Source organism: Nannobrachium achirus (assembly GCF_963921795.1).
Source record: "Nannobrachium achirus genome assembly, chromosome: 16".
In the NCBI taxonomy this organism is placed as follows: domain Eukaryota; kingdom Metazoa; phylum Chordata; class Actinopteri; order Myctophiformes; family Myctophidae; genus Nannobrachium; species Nannobrachium achirus.
Genome location: NC_137823.1, coordinates 63,998,814 through 64,016,885, shown reverse-complemented (window position 1 = coordinate 64,016,885; position 18,072 = coordinate 63,998,814). Strand labels below are relative to the sequence as shown.

Below are 18,072 nucleotides of genomic sequence, written 5' to 3'. Positions count from 1 at the left end.
TCCCCCTCTAAAACATGATTATCAGGTATTATGATTATACTAGGAGGAAGATTATTGTTTTCAAAAAACTGTACAGAAAGAGTTAAAATTAGGTTTTTATGTGGCCACACCCACCAGTTCATTAAGTATGCCTGGTTGTCATGGTGGGTGGTGACCCAGCTGAAGTTAGCCACACCCACAGTGTTGGGTGAATGGTAAAAGGGGAGGGGATGATTATATGATGTCACTCTATCTGTGTTTTTGGATCGGCACTTTTGACCCACAAGGTGTCAGCCTCCAGGAAGAAACCCCAAATACAAAGGGAATCCATAATCTCTCATAACAACCACACCAGGGGGTCTAATGAAGTACTGTCAACCTCCTAGACACATGAAAACCAGAAAAAGAACAAAACTATGGCACCGCCTCTTCAAGACATGTCAGCCCCTGCCTCTCTAACATTCTCTGCACATCCCTGCCTCCAGCGTCTCCTCAGGCGTGTCCAGGTGTCACTGTAAGGCCTGGTACCACAGACCTTCTGTCCATCGCCATGGAGACCAGAGGGGCATAACCACGGTAACGGTGTATGATGGGAGCAGACCTTCTGTCCATCGCTATGGAGACCAGAGGGGCATAACCACGGTAACGGTGTATGATGGGAGCAGACCTTCTGTCCATCGCCATGGAGACCAGAGGGGCATAACCGTGGTAACGGTGTATGATGGGAGCAGACCTTTCCTCCTCCAGAGGGCCAGGAGGGGAACGAGGCTTTGTGGAGATGACCCTACGCTCTCTCCACACCTGCAGGCTCCACTGCCCAGCTCTGCTCTGAGAACACCGTCTTCTTTTCTGACGAGCCGACTGTCAGTGATTTGGCACCGTCTTTCTGCTACACCAATGTTCTTATTCTTGTTTCTCTGTTGGGACAGGATTTAACAACATGGGGTTGTATTCTGATTGTCTTACTTTAAGTACCAGCTCTCAACATAAAGGCCTGTCCATACTGTCTCCGACCAGCAAACTTTTCGTCTGAGAGTTCCGACTTTCCGACGTGCAGCGTTCCGAACTCTAATTCGGGCTAATGCTTTTCAGAAGATGCGAGTGACGTCATTTCGTAGTTGAACTGGACCTTTTCCAACTTAAAGTTCTGTGGTCAGATAGCCTGGTTGCCAGTCCGTCTGCTCCGTTACACGATTTGTTTTGTCTCTCCTCATCACAGTCTGGAAAGCCTCCTATCACCAAGGGGAGGCGGGACATAGAAGCGGGATTCACACATCCGTGGCTTCCGATTGGTCTTTGGCGAGTGCTGCGCTGCGAGCTTGTAGATCTGCTATTTTTGAAAAATTGTGAAAACGTGTGCAAGTCTTTGAATATCTTTGACCCCGATCTTTGACCCGACTTCTAAATCCTTCTTCTAAATCATGTTGTTCTCAAACTTTTTCATGTCAAGGACCCCCGAAATGACAGGTATTTGGCCACGGACCCCCATCTCAAAATATTTTGTTCCAGGGACCACCCAGAAGCAAATATTTGAGTTACAAATGTTCGCTTTTAAATAGATATATTCAAAGACTTGCAAAGCCTGTGGTCTGATATCGGGGGGAAACCTCATTATGACCAAAACTGTTACATTTCAGGATTCATATTCCACAACTAAACATGGGATTGACTTTCAAAAATAGTCAATGTAAATCTGCCCTCCATCCCCTCAGTACCAGAGTACAAGATCTAATTGTGCCGCCCACAGGGTGTCGCACCACATGGTGGGCCCTGGGTACAAGGATGCACTGCGTTGTTTTGTGCTTTAACTATAGAAAAATAGCAGATATACAAGCTCAGCTTGTAGATCTGCTATTTTTCAATAGCTAAAGTATAAAATAATTAGGGGCCCCTGTGACGCCCCTGACCGCCCAGTAGGAGACAGATGATCCATGGTCTTATAAAGGGGGGGGGGGGGGGGGGTGAACTATCGCTGCCCATGGGAGTAAACGGCCCTCCACTGAGGGGGAGCAGCAGAGCTATAGAAACACCATCCATTCATCTCTTTGCTCTAAAACACACAAGTTATTATTTTTTTCTCTCAAAACGGGGGCCAACTGGGAAAGAAGGAGACGATGATAACTGCAGGCCTAAACCCAATATGCCAGTTCTGACCGACCGCACAGCACTTCCAGTAACAAAGTGTTATACTTTATACTTAGTCATTTTCAACCCCCGGCTGAACCAGTTGGGACATGTCACCAGTAAGACTCCCTAATCGGGAGATAAGCGACCATCAAGTCGCATGTATACACAATTTGGTCTGTCCATGTTGATGACGTGACTGTAGAGATACTGTGTATCGCTTTGTGTGATTTTAGGGCAAAATCTGTAGGAGCAGTGTCCAAAAATGTGTCTTGCAAGAATCATACCCATGGAGATCCCTTTTATGCCCATACTGTATATGGAGATCCCTGTTCTGAGGATCTGACATCGCTGTGACGTCATATGTGATGTCACATTGATGTGTCAGGGGAACCATAGTGTCAGGCGTTACTGACAGAGATACGGTTTGGCTGTGACCGTTCGTATACTAAACTGAGACCTACGGTCGCAATAAGGAGAAAATTGTTGAGGAAGCAGAAGAAGAATAAGAAGAAGAAAACCATTGTACGACAAAGTAGGAATTAATAAGAGCATAAAGGAAGAATTCACCTTCAAGATAGTTTTTCAACCCTGCCAATTCCTCACTCAGGAGAGCCTTGAGTTGATGGTGAAGGAATGTTGTGGTTTCATTCTTCATGATGACGAATGAAGAATCAAAAAAGAAAGTAGAAAGTAATGAAACAAAGAGTGTTTTGTGGGAGTTTTTATAAACACCTTTGATAAAGTTCCAATTAGATTTGTCAAGTATTTTCTGGACGATGTTTTGGACTACTACTCATTCACTGTGAGGGATGGGACACATTTCGTCACTGTCGGGTGGAAACCTCGTATCTCCAAGTTTCAAATGTGCACGTTCTTTCGCAAAGCAAAGCCCTGCTTCATCATACAAGGCCGTCGCACAAAAGTAGTGAAAACAGCAGATCTACAGTGTGCTTGTAGATCGGCTGTTTTCACTAGTTTAAATCATTTTTAAAATGATAAAGGCAAAACTAACGGTTTTGGACATACAGGGTTTTAACCCGACAATGACGATTTCTTATGAGTCCCACAGTGAATGAATCGTCATCTAAAAATCATCCAAACAAAGTCCACCTCAAGGCTTAGCAGCGACACTTAAACCCTGTGTGGTTGGGTGGAGTCACTCAGGGCTCTATACTAGTACTGTATGTTTCCTGTTTTCTGTTATCGCGGGGAAAGCTTTCCCTCAAAATATCCAATCGACAAGATAATGAGCAAAAAGCTTTCCCTGCAATACGAATGCTGAGGTTTGATGTTGTTTACCTTCCAGTCCTCTGACATACCAGGTGACAGGTCACATGACATCCCAGGTCACATGACATCACAGGTGACACGTCACATGACATCCCAGGTGACATGTCACATGACATCCCAGGTGACATGTCACATGACATCCCAGGTGACATGTCACATGACATCCCAGGTGACATGTCACATGACATCCCAGGTCACATGACATCCCAGGTCACATGACATCCCGGGTCACATGACATCCCAGGTGACACGTCACATGACATCCCAGGTGACACGTCACATGACATACCAGGTCACATGACATCCCAGGTGACATCCCAGGTGACACGTCAACCAAAAACATCAAACCTTCCTGTTTAACCCATTTAGGTCTAGAATTATTGAATGCTTTTGAACTATTGAAAAATAGCTAGTGCCGCGCTGTGTAGATCTGCTATTTTTGAAAATGTGTGCAAATCTTTCAATGTGTCATTTTTAAAGTGATCATTTGTAACTAAAACTTTGCTTCTGGGGGGTCCCTGGAATTAAATATTTTGAGATGGGGGTCCGTGGCCAAATACATATCATTTTGGGGGTCCTTCACATGAAAAAGTTTGAGCACCACTGACATAGAAACATAGTTTTTTTCAAAAAACCTTAGAAGGAATTGAAATATTCAGACTTGCACACAGTTTCATGATTTTTAAAAAATAGCAGATCTACAAGCTCGCAGCTCGTTGTGAGCTTGTAGATCTGCTATGTTTTTAATAGTTAAAGCATAAAATAACAATACGCAATAATGCGTACCCGTTCTAAATGGATTAATTTAGCATTTTACGTTGATCTCGACGGAAAAAAAGGAGGCTATTAACACATCGACTGCCCACCAGGTGGCGCCAGTCATCCCCTCTGAGTGCCCCCATAGCACTTCCATAGAAGAATACGAGGCCCTGTTGCGTCAATGCATGCGTGATGACGTCACTTGGTCACATGAGCGCAGACAGGATGTTATTGTGTAACTTACTGTATGGGCTAGTGTTGATCATAGCTGTTCACTGCCGATCAAAATTTGGACATTTTGGGGCTTTAAAGATGGGGAAATGCATTAGAGCATACAGAGAAAAACGGCCGCGCGATGCCCTCAGCGTCGACTCGAAGCGACTAGCAGCTAATGGGCTACATCCAGGCGTAGCCCCGACCTAACGGTGAGATATAAAGTTATACTGTAATTACAGTAAATGCGTCCAACGCGTCGTGGGCCTCCAGCGACATCAAAGAAATTGTCGCGTAGACACCTCGTGGGCACCCGCTGTGTTAAGGCTCCAATTGTGTTCCTTTCATTTTGACAGTCACCCGACCATCTGTTCCTCCCCTCCCCCTCTCTACCGCCCGTGCGGCCCCGTTGCACGCCACGCCACGGCGCGGATCCAGCGGGCGAGGCTAATTAATAAAGGGCATCTGGGCCGAGCGAGAGCGTTTGTTTACTCTCCCGACGTTAGCATCGGTGCGTGGCGGAAGCTGCTTCACCTCCTCTAGCCGCGGGACTGTCAACGCCAGGCTGTCTAATCTATCACCAGGCTGTCTAATCTATCACCAGGCTGTCTAATCTATCACCAGGCTGTCTAATCTATCACCAGGCTGTCTAATCTATCAACAGGCTGTCTAATCTATCACCAGGCTGTCTAATCTATCAACAGGCTGTCTAATCTATCACCAGGCTGTCTAATCTATCACCAGGCTGTCTAATCTATCACCAGGCTGTCTAATCTATCAACAGGCTGTCTAATCTATCACCAGGCTGTCTAATCTATCAACAGGCTGTCTAATCTATCACCAGGCTGTCTAATCTATCACCAGGCGGTCTAATCTATCACCAGGCTGTCTAATCTATCACCAGGCTGTCTAATCTATCAACAGGCTGTCTAATCTATCACCAGGCTGTCTAATCTATCACCAGGCTGTCTAATCTATCACCAGGCTGTCTAATCTATCACCAGGCTGTCTAATCTATCACCAGGCGGTCTAATCTATCAACAGGCTGTCTAATCTATCACCAGGCTGTCTAATCTATCACCAGGCTGTCTAATCTATCACCAGGCTGTCTAATCTATCACCAGGCTGTAATCACAATCTATTCAACACAAAACTAATTCAACACAAGTCTTTAAAGATCATCAAATCCTCATTAATTCTCAGTCATAACACAAGCTAGAGTCATTAAATAAATAAAAAGGGGGTCCCCGGCCTCGACGTGGCGGCCATACCTAGCGCTTCATACAGGGGTGTCGCACCAAACTCTGGACCCTGGGTGCTTTAGCTATTGAAAAATAGCAGATCTACAAGCTCACAGCGCGGCACCGAGTGTCGCGCTGTGAGCTTGTAGATCTGCTATTTTTGAAAAATCGTGAAAAATACAATTTTTCTATAAGTGTCTTTTGAATCCTTCTAAGGTTTTTTTTTTTTTTGAAAAACCTATGTTTCTGTCAATTACATTTTCAATTCAAAGGAGCTTTATTGGCATGAGAAAACATACGTTTACATTGCCAAAGCAAGTGTCACAAATAAAATGAAAACATGTCGGTGGTGCTCAAACTTTTTCATGTCAAGGACCCCCAAAATGATATGTATTTGGCCACGGACCCCCATCTCAAAATGTTAAGTTCCAGGGACCCCTCAGAAGCAAAAAAATGTTCGCTTAAAAATACATAGGCCTATATTCAAAGACTTGCAAACATTTTCACAACTTTTCCAAAAATAGCAGATCTACAAGCTCGCAGCTTGGCACTTAGTGCCACACTGTGAGCTTGTATATCTGCTATTTTTCAATAGTTAAAGTATAAAATAATCAAGGCCCCTCCACCTTGGGCCCACTTTTCCCCCCCTTGTGACGCCCCTGGGTTCCTATGCTAGAGAGGGGAAACAACGTACCCAATGTGACCACAACCAGAGTTCCTCTTCAGTCCAAAACCTTCTGCTGGGGGATTTCAAGTTCATCTTCAATTAAAACTTGTTAAGCCTCATTAACCAAATGAACCCTCGCTGGTCCCAGTTCTGTTCTGGGCATGATGACACAATGGGCAAAACATGTGTCGAGTATTAGCTGATCTACAAGCTCGCGTTGCGACGTGCTGTGAGCTTGTACATAAGCTATTTTTTTGCGAGGAGATTTGATGTACAGGGGGGTAAAAGCAGGGGACACAAGTATAGACCCCTGGTCAATAAATATTGTTTACATACTGTAAGTGATTAAACACTTTCACACTGACATGACATTGCCATTATGTCTGCAAGCCCACGAACAAGTTGTGATCTTGTAGATTCGCTATATTATTATGAAACTTTTCTTTTTGAGCGGTGCACACCGGCTCCAATGCTTGACTGAGTGTGTATGTAACTATGTATTATGTAGCATGAGCTGCAGGCCTGGGTGAGCAAGTGGTGCTGTTGAGCCACACGCGCACGCACGCACGCACGCACGCACGCACGCACTAGCTTAATGAAATGAACTGCTCAAATGCACTGCTCACTTCAAACTGGGTTTGATTTTTGAAAATGTGCGTCCCTCCAGTTTGTTACCAGCTAATCTCCGGCGCCGTTGGCCCGGTCGGCGGTCGCTGCCAAAATGAGCACACACACTCCTTGGATGCCAATTCAGAACCTCTGCCCCACATTTTTCAAATGGCCCTGTTCTAGCGCCACCATGAGGCCGATGTTTGCAAATCACATTTCTGTACACTACTCCTACAGATTTTGTCCAAAAATCCTACAAATCGGTAGACAGTTTCTCTACAGTCATGTGATCAACATGGATATGTCCGATTTTCCATATTCCATCCTGATTGGCTACAATTGGCTTCCAAAGTTTGCAAGATTGCTCCGTTTTGAACAAAATGCCTCAAATCATGAACACAGCGTGCAATCTTGGTGAAATTGGGCGCGTACATTCCCACTAGGCAGAGGAAGAAATGCCACTTCAAATTTCTGAAATCAGCCTCATGGTGGCGCTATAACAGGGCAATTTGTTTTTACCTTTAACTCCACCGATAAGTGCAAAACTTTTTGTATGCGCACTCCCTAGAGGCTAAGGATAAACTTTGCCCTGCATTTTTCACATTGGCCTATTATAGCACCACCAGGACGCCTGGCCTGGTGGAGACCTGTGCTCGGAAGAGCACTGCTTCTAGTTTACATTCTTTCCTATCGCGGTCTTGTGTAAAATAAAGCTGCATCGCAGTGAAAAAATACTCAACATTATGGGGGCCGCCATTACGGAGCGAGAGGCTCCTCCCCCTCGGTTTGCCATTTCGGAGCGAGAGGCTCCTCCCCCTCGGTTTGCCATTACAGAGCGAGAGGCTCCTCCCCCTCGGTTTGCCATTACGGAGCGAGAGGCTCCTCCCCCTCGGTTTGCATCAGTTTTCAGACATAGAGAAAGTAGATCCAGGATGAGAAAACCAGCATTTTCACAATAAAAAAAAAATAGCAGATCTACAAGCTCGCAGCGCGGCACTCAGTGCCGCACTGTGAGCTTGTAGATCTGCTATTTTTCAATAGTTAAAGCACAAGATGTGAGTGAAACCAGGGCCCAGAATTGGGTGTGACACCACTGCGTTTCCGCCCTCCAGCAACGAGAAGGCAAATTCATGCTCGGTCGGCAACAGTGCAAAACAAAACAAAAAAAATGACATAATATTCAGCAAAAAAAATACAACTCTTTCTTTACCCAGAGCATAAAATGATCCTTAATGGCTGTGAATGAATGCAGCGCATCATGGGTTCCTTTCTTCTTGATTAGGATAACAAACACCAGAGTTTAGCAGAGAAGAATGCGTGGCCGCTAAATAAGTAGGCCACGAGGGAAAGAAAGACAACGGGGCTCCAGCCAGAAAAAGAAAGAAAAAAACTTTTAAGCTCCCACAACAAAAGAGTTTTATGGCAAAGACACTAAAACGTTCCTGTCTAAAGCTCCTCTCTCCTAGCTAGCTCGCCATCCAGCTGCACCCGACACGGACCGCTCCAATTTACCTCCTTTTCTTCTTTCTGCTTAAAAAACTAAAACTTTTTTTCTTCCCCGGCTTCTTCTTCTTCTTCTTCTCCCGTTTGAATGAGTGACACGGCTTTGACTCGCCGTCTTTCATCTTAAATATTCCATTCAAATCTCCATAAATGAATACAAAATGAATATACTGCCGCGCGGGAATAAATTAGCCGCGCGCTAATTAGCCGTTAAGCCATCTATGAATGTCACATCTTAAAAGATGAGGATGAGGGGACCGGCGAGTTGGTTTCTCAATGAGAAAGAGAGAGAGAGAGAGAGAGAGAAAGAGAGAGAGGGGGGGGGGGGGGGGGGGGGAGAGAGAGAGAGAGAGAAGGAGAGGGGGGAGAGAGAGCGAGGCAGAGGGGGGGGGGAGAGAGAGAGAGAGAGAGAAAGAGAGAGAGAGAGAGAGAAGGAGAGGGGGGAGAGAGAGAGAGGCAGAGGGGGGGGGAGAGAGAGAGAGAGAAAGAGGGGGGAGAGAGAGAGAGAGAGAGAGAGAGGGGCGAGATGGGATCCATTCCAAAACAGCGCTGCCAGATCTTGCGAGAGAAATAAGCAAGCCAGGTCCACAAAAAAACAAGCCTGAAATAAGGCGACTAGGTTGTATGATTTTACTACTTTGAACCTGTATACATCGGCTATTTGAAAATAGGCCCAAAGCATAGACTGTAAACAAAGTGGAAAGCCATTGGTTTCTATGGTGCGCAAATTAAGCTTTTTTTGTCCCTTGTACGGGTGCCGCCATCATTGTAGAAACGTTCATTGATAGAAAAGATACCATCTCGAATGCTATTGGCTGCCAACGGTCACGTGCAACCACAGGGATACATGGGACATTGTCTTGAGCTTGCCGAAAATAAAGCACACACAGAAGAATCATCACAAACCTATGATCACAGCATACCCTGCTCTAACATCAAATATTACATAAATTGGACCATCCTATTCTACAATCCTTTAAGAGCCGCATCCCACTTTCAAGCCCATTCACGCCTACTTCACATCCACCTCAACTCATAGCTAGATCAGATGTATGTCCTAGATCAGATGTAGGTCGGTAGAACTGCCGTCCGCTCATTCACTAAGCACGAGAGAGAGGAGGCAACAGGGGAGGGGGGCGGGAGTGAAATTTGACACCACTGTGTTTGCATGTGCCTGCTGCTGCTGCTGCCTCCACATTGAGTGCAGAGAAATAGCAGAGGCATAACAGTCACTTCTCTCCAGTGCGTCCGGCGGTCAAATATGTCCGACCGGAAACGTGCGCTGCGCCACAATAGTTCCGCCACAATAGTTCCGCCACAATAGTTCCCCCCCAAACATTTTTTTTTTTTTTTTTTTTTTTTTTTACTTTTTTTTTCAAAAAACTTTTTTTTTTTGAAAAAAATAGTTTTTTAGTAAAGAAGCGGGCGTGGACTCTAGATGTGAGCGGGCCGAAGGGCCGCGAACCTCTAGTCTATACTTACATTCCTCCTATTGCCGCATCCCACTTCCAAGCCCATTCAAGCCCACTTCACATCCACCTCAACTCATAGCTAGATCAGATGTAGATCAGATGTAGGTCCGTAGTAGGTCGGTAGAACTCACAGAATACCGCCCTAACTCTATCATTGGCCCCCCGTTGCCATGGTGACCGGCAGACAATTGTACAAGTCCCTCTGATCCGAGTCCAAGTCGAGTAGCAAGTCATTTGGTCCAAGTCTCAAGCAAGTCTCAAGTTTTTTCTGTTGTGGGCAAGTCAAGTCGAGTCGAGTCACAAGGTTATGTCAAGTCAAGTCGAGTCGAGTCACAAGGTTGTCATGTCAAGTCGCGTCGAGTCAAGTCGCGTCGAGTCAAGTCACAAAGTCACACGCTTTTCAAGTCGAGTCACAGGTTATATCTCAGGTTTATATCTTGAAGAGAGAAACCTTTCTTCCTAAAGTAAATGTCAAAAAATACCATGCAGATTAGTCTGCAACTCTGCATGAATTAAACCAGTATACAGCTTAAAAGCTATTCATTTATCCATTACATGTCTGATCATTTAGAACCTAGGTAGATGGCAAAGGCTACACTCCATTAAAGAAATGGCATGTTTGACAAATGTTTATTTTCAACATTTTGCAACATTTATTTAAATTTATTTAATACTGCTACAGGCCTATTGCTTTAAAAACAAAAACAAACAAGACACAATAATCTTAACGTGCATGCTTTGTTTTGTACTACTAGTACTGTATTTTAAAGTCATTTCTCATCAGGCACAAATTTAGCTGCCTACTCCACGACACGTGCATCATTTGTTTTGCTGGCATGGGGTCCCATTCATGACCTTAAGTAACCCCAAGTTACACCAAATTTCGTTACCCGTCGTAAACTATAGAATGACTACGCAACCACCACAGGCTGGCAACACATTTCTGGTCGGTCACATTTGTCTGTGTAACATTACGGGCCGGCCATGCGAAAAGCTCCCAAGAATAACAGTGGAGTGGAAAACTTGTCGGAGGCTAAATGAAAAGGAATAAAGCTTTTGCGTGGGAGTTATTTAGTGAAGTTCTTAACCCTGCTGACGACTGGATGTATGTTATGAAAAGTGAGAAAGTGTTGGAAGACGGAGGCTTGCTACCATGATGGATAATTGGATATTATTTATGCAGTCATAGATCAACGTTCGTGACAGTGGTGAGTGACATTGTTGTCTTATTATTAATGTTCAAAAAATGTACGACCGACAGTATATCACCAACACACACATGCACACGCGCACACACTTCTAATAATGTTATGTTCTTATGTTTGGTTTCACTTCTCTTCATGCGCCGTCTTCAAGTGGCGGACAAAGTTTGACGTCGTTCCCTCTTTGTCTTTGAGTTTAGCGTTGCATATCTTGCATTGAGCGATCCTCTGTTTACCATCGGAGTGGAAGTTTTTATATGCAAACTGCACAACTTTTGGAACTGCAGCAGCAGAACACCGGCAGTGGCTGTATCAGGCTGGGGGGCAGCAGTAGCCATTCGTGCTGTGTGTGTGTGTGGTCGGTGCCCAGTCTGATCATAGTGCTTGTGCTCTCGGTTACATGCCTGTCTCCAATCAATCAAATCAATCAATCAATAAAAGTGTGAACCTATAGCGTGGCGTTCACGACTGCTTTGGTGAGTGGCGTAACGGCAAGTCGTCCGAGTCAGCGTGTCTCAAGTCGAGTCGAGTCGGGAGTCATTGTCTTCCAAGTCAAGTCGAGTCTCAAGTTTTTGCCCTTAATGTCCGAGTCAAGTCACAAGTCGTCAAATAGGTGACTCGAGTCAGACTCGGCTCGAGTCATCATGACTCGAGTCCAATTGTCTGGTGACCGGTGACCGCCGTCCATTGGCTCGTATTCCCAGCTATGGGACCGGCGGATCCAATTTCAACCGAGGGGGGCGTAGCCAGAACACACACACACACACAAACACACACACACACACACACACACACACACACACACGCACAAACACACACACACACACACACACACACACACAAACATAGCTAATAGTTAGCTCACAACTTTCCACTTTTCTCTTTCACCTCAATCGCAGTAACATCCGTATACACCACGTCATCGCATCACCATTTTTTTTTCAAAACTTTTTTTTCCCAATTTTTTTATTAAAAACATTTGTTTTTCTCCAAAAAAAAATTTCTCAAAAAATTTTTTTTCTCAAAAATTCTTTTTTTCTCAAAATATTTTTTTTCTCAAAATTTTTTTTTTCTCAAAAAACTTTTTTTTTCTCAAAAAACTTTTTTTTCTCAAAAAACTATTTTTTTCTCAAAAAACTATTTTTTTTCTCAAAAAACGATTTTTTTCTCAAAAAACTATTTTTTCTCAAAAAACTATTTTTTTCTCAAAAAACTATTTTTTCTCAAAAAACTATTTTTTTCTCAAAAAACTATTTTTTCTCAAAAAACTATTTTTTCTAAAAAAACATATTTGGCCATTACACACCACACTGCCGCAACATGGCGGTGAGGGCCGCGCAGCGGCCTGAACTCTAGACTTTTGCGGCCCGAAGGGCCGCAAACTTCTAGTATTTTCACAAAAGGCATATCATGGTGATTGAAACGAGGCTTTAAACTAGCGACAGGAACCATAAAGTATTTATGACAATGTTTATTAAGGTAAGAAAATCTAATGGAAAAGTTCGGGTGAAATTAATGGAATCCTATGGAGAACATGTTGCTTCTGGTGCCAGAACAGCACAACTAGCGGCCAATCATAGGAACTTTTAGTTCCATGTTTGCTTCATTTTAAATCAGGACAACTGGACCCTTGCTGCAGCTGCACACAGTGCAGCAGCTGTGTTGCCAGGTTTTGCACCAGAAACAGGCGGGGGACCAGGATGTCCCGCTACACATCCAACATCCTGCAGGCCTGACAGGGAGGGGGGGGGGGGGGGGGGGGGGACTGACTTAAAAAGGGAAAACGTGTGTGTCTTCAAAGGGAAAGCGTCGGGGCGCACAGGGAGGAGGATGACGGATCCATACTGGCCACACTGGGGCGACGCTGGCTTGTTCTGGAGGAGGGGGGATGAATGAGGCTTCAGGCTCACATGTGATTAATCTCATAGCATAAACCCACACCTGGCAGGAACTGGGCTGTATAAGCGTGTATGACAGATGTGTGTGTGTGTGTGTGTGTACACTTATTTCTTCCAGTACTCAGAAGGCTTTTTTTTCTTCAGAGTGACAAATCAGCACTCTCGGATCTAGCACCAGTAAAGATCAGAATCTGCGTGGAGTTTGCATGTTCTCCCCATGTCCCCTACGGTAAGTACCCCCCATGTCCCCTACGGTAAGTACCCCCCATGTCCCCTACGGTAAGTACCCCAAAAAAAAGGAGTGATCCTACTCTCTATACTGCGTCCCCTTGGTGAGCCCGATGGCGGGGAAAGGAACTGGTGGGAATAACGTGTTCCTTCCACGCACAACAACATTATGCTTCAGCATAGAATAGAAATCAATGCAGCCTAGACAAGCCATTTTGTTTCTGTGCGAGCCACGGTGTGACGTATGGACCAGGGTCTTTCACAGACAACACAACATGCGCGCAGCAGCACGCTGCACAGTTAACCCTTTGTCTCGTTCCTGAAGGAGACAACTCCTTTTGGCACAGCGACCTCCAGTGGCCGTATCTCGTTACTGAATGAGTTTGGCACCCAAGTTGTTAAGAGGAGACCTTGAAATTTCCACGTTTGAGAATCACTGGGTTACAAAAAACACGGGGACGTCAAGTACCGGGAAGGCATATACAGTATACAGTACTGTAATGTTACTGTACATATTACTGTACTCACACTGTACGATGAGCTCCACCAGGGCCTCGCGCGGCTTGACGTTGAAGCCGTTGTACTGGCTGGTCTGGCAGCGGTAGGATCCCGTCATCTCCCGCGACACGTTGACCACGCGCAGCACGCCGTCGTAGCTCTCCGTCTGCATGGCGCCGTCCGGCATGGGCGCCTCCTTGTCCGCACGCGACCACAGGATGATGGGCTTGGGCTTCCCCGACACCAGACACTCCAGTTCCACCGTGTCGCCTTCCCGCGCCACCAGCGGCGACTTGCCGCGCGGCACTGTCAGGTTGGGGGGAACTAAGAAAGAGAAGAACAGAGGAGGGACTGATATGGGGATCTAGAAAGACCGCGGGCGGGGTCCGGGGTTGTGGTGGTCAGGGGTGTCACAATCTGTGGGGGAGAGTGGGACTGAGTTACCATGGGGCTGTTAAAGGAGGCATACAGACCAAAATAGGACCGCCCTGAATGAGAATGTTTCCACAGATGTTCCTACCTGTTTCGGTTGATATGTCTCATTTCTGCCCCTGTTCTGAGATCTGTAGAATAGTCCCCACTGCTAAAATGGGCGTATCACCTCTATCCAAAAGCGCACATTTCGGCCGCTTCCAAACAAAAAAATCTTTTAGGAATCGTCCAGACATGCTTCCTACAGTCACCACACACAGTGTTTTAGCGAGACGCTCCGTGCATTGATGTAAACAAAGCCATGAGCACGGCCACTTCCTGCCTTTGCTCTGAGAGCTAGAGCGGAAGTCTCGCGAAATCTCGCAAGAGCTCGAGGCAGCATTGCTTTCCTTAGCCCTGGTAAACAGGCTATTAACCCTTCACAGGCTACAACAGCGTGTCTGGTATGTCTAGGAAGCATGTCTGGACGATTCATAAAAAAAAATCTTTTGAAGCGGCCGAAATGTGCGCTTTTGGATAGAGGTGATACACCCGTTTTAGCAGTGGAGACTAATCTACAGATCTCAGAACAGGGGCAGAATTGAGGCATATCAACCTAACCAGGTAAGAAGGTCTGGGGAAACATTCTCATTCAGGGGGGGTCCTATTTTGGTCTGTATGCCTCCTTTAAGTCTGACATCATTTTGTAGGCAGAGGAGAACTTTTGGGGCCAAATGCCCCCAGCGGCCTTGAATCTTTTTACTATTTTTACTATTTACTAATTTTTCTTCTCTTTGTTGTTGAAAGGAAAGTGATAGAATTATACTTTAGTCGTTATTTTTGTCTCGGATCTGTTAGCGAGGGCATATTGACAATAAATCTGCTTGGAGGTCTGATTACAAAATGATGTCCCATAGGGGCTTTTAAGCCGTGACATCATTTTGTAGGCAGAGGAGAACTCTGCCCCAGAGCATTTTCTGTCCCTCGCTATTTCAACAGATCCGAGACAAAAATAACAACTAAAGTATAATTCTAACACTTTCCTTTCAACAACAAAGAGAAGAAAAATGTGTAAATAGTAAAAATAGTAAAAAGATTCACGGAAACTGGGGGCAGAAATTCTCCTCTGCCTACAAAATGATGTCATACTTAACAGCCCCTGGAGGAGGAGGGGACTGAGTTATTTTCTACTTTAGCTATTGAAAAATAGCAGATATACAAGCTCACAGCTCTGCGAGCTTGTAGATCTACTATTTTTGAAAAAAAAGTCGTGAAAATGTGTGCAAATCTTTGAATATGTGTATTTTTTTTAAGCGAACATTTGTAACTGAAATGTTGCTTCTGGGGGGTCCCTGGAACTAAATATTTTGAGATGGGGGTGCGTGGCCAAATACATATCATTTTGGGGGTCCTTCACATGAAAAAGTTTGAGCACCAGTGACATAGAAACATAGTATATTCAGAAAGACTTGAAATATTGAAAGACTTGCACAAACGTTCATGATTTAAAAAAAAATAGCAGATAGCAAATCACAGCAAATCGCAGAGTCGCACTCGGTGCCGCGCTGTGAGCTTGTATATCTGCTATTTTTCAATAGTTAAAGCACAACATAATTTAAGTGAATCCTGGGCCCAGAATTTGGTGTGACACCCCTGGTTATGGTCGACGGCGGGGAGGGGAGGGGAGGGGAGGGGAGGGGAGGGGAGTCGAAGGTGGCGTATAGATGGGGGGGGGGGGGACAGCGAATGTGACGTTTTACGAGATGCGATGGAAACACACAAACGCGTGCACACGCACACACTGAGCAGGTATTAAAAAGGGAGGAGTCGACACAACGAGCAGCAGTACAGGAGTTGTAGAGCAACGCAGAGGCCAAAGAATATTGATATTAATTATTTTAACCCTGCAAGGCCCACTGTCGCTTTTTGGACAAAAATAATAAATAATGTGTTTTCTTGTTCTTTTTTCACCTAAACATCACCATTGGATCCTATTGTTTAGTATTACAATGCCATTGGCCACAAGATTTTTATATAAATACCCCCCACATAGGCTGATATTCCAGAGTCTGGACGAACAACATCTCACTTTTTCACTGAAGCTATTCCTCACTAAAACATGAGTAAAATGCCTGTAAGGATTTGTTTGGTGATCATTAGAATGTATAGAACATGTACATATGTTATTAGTGTGAAGAATATCCCCAAAATGTAAATTAGAGCATGATTTATGATTTATGGCTATAAAACCTTACAAAAACATTAAAACTGTAACTTTGCCTTTTTTCTAGAGGGAACAAATGAATGGGCTTTCTATGTGTGGAACCAGAGCCGGTGGCCACTGCTGCTCTAAGCTTGATTTATACTTCGTCGTTCAGTGAAAACAGCCAATGACCACAGAGCTCAGGATGCGTCATCATGAGCTCTACAGCGTTGCACGGCGGAGAATGAACCAAGGGGTTTTGTTAATAAAGCAATCAGAGTGAAGGACAATGCAAAGGAGAGACGACAAAACAAAACAAAGCCAACAAACAAACTGGATCACAGCCAGACCTGATCAGACCAGATCAGCCAGACCACAGACCAGACCTGATCATGACTTTTCAGCTGAGTGTAAACAGGACAACCTGAACCATCCTGACTAAAACCACTCGTCACACCACCACAACACAGTGAAAGAAATGACCCGCGGCCACTGGTCACTGGTGATAGCTAAGAAACTCCATATCCCATGATGCAACGTGGCCGCCATGTGACCAAGTTTCACTTCCTCATTCAGATCCACAGCTGTTTTCTCCCCTTTAGTTTCTTCTCTCTCCTCACCTTGCGTGATGGGTTCAGCTCTCTCTCGGTGGAGCATGGAAATTACCACATGGATTATGTTTTCCCCGCACGAAAGAACAGCCGTGGCGCGGCCACGGAATGGGGTCGCCGCGCATTCCATTGAAAAGGCACTGTTTATGTGTTATCGGTAAAGGGACGACACCATGAATTTCACATTTTTCCGTTGCCAACAAAGGGCATTTTGGTATTGCATCTGAAACGGCTTGGAATTAGAGACGTGCGTTATTATCCTTTTAGCCTAAATGTTTCACTGTACGGCTGTGCTGTTCATGCTGTTCGCATCCTCACTCCATAATTCATAATGTTATGTAAACCCAAAGACCTTCCCAAAGGCCATATGAATGTATAGAATATGTAATGTAATGTAACATACAGCACTGTGACATTATTCCAGACCACAGAGCAATATACTGTAGATCAAGGGTATTCAATGTTTTCAGGCCAAGGACCCCTTAGTTGAGAGAGAGATGAAGCAGGGACCCCTTAGTTGAGAGAGAGATGAAGCAGGGACCCCTTAGCTGAGAGAGAGATGAAGCAGGGACTCCTTAGTTGAGAGAGAGATGAAGCAGGGACTCCTTAGTTGAGAGAGAGATGAAGCAGGGACCCCTTAGCTGAGAGAGAGATGAAGCAGGGACCCCTTAGTTGAGAGAGAGATGAAGCAGGGACTCCTTAGTTGAGAGAGAGATGAAGCAGGGACTCCTTAGTTGAGAGAGAGATGAAGCAGGGACTCCTTAGTTGAGAGAGAGATGAAGCAGGGACTCCTTAGTTGAGAGAGAGATGAAGCAGGGACCCCTTAGCTGAGAGAGAGATGAAGCAGGGACCCCTTAGTTGAGAGAGAGATGAAGCAGGGACCCCTTAGTTGAGAGAGAGAGATGAAGCAGGGACCCCTTAGTTGAGAGAGAGATGAAGCAGGGACCCCTTAGTAGAGAGAGATGAAGCAGGGACCCCCACAACCTGTTCATAGATTCCATATAGTTTCATTGTTTGACAGCACAATCATCAGTGTATTTTGGATTCATGACAATTTGTGTTTTCAGATATCTAACCACAGGAACTGTCAATACTTCTCCCCTCTACACCAAACCTCTTCGCCGAAAATAGCCGATCTACAAGCTCACAACGCCTCGCGCT

At 45.1% G+C, this 18,072-nt stretch overlaps 1 protein-coding gene across 1 annotated transcript in view; it reads right to left on the bottom strand.

Moving 5' to 3' along the window:
• The window catches only part of LOC308301206 (MAM domain-containing glycosylphosphatidylinositol anchor protein 2), a gene marked incomplete at both ends in the record, with an annotated part of 355,705 nt that overhangs the window by 191,759 nt on the left and 145,874 nt on the right, over positions 1-18,072 (bottom strand). The window contains one exon of the mRNA XM_080745102.1: positions 13,717-14,010. Within this exon, the coding sequence (XP_080601228.1) occupies positions 13,717-14,010 (294 nt within the window). The remainder of the gene's footprint in view (positions 1-13,716; positions 14,011-18,072) is intronic.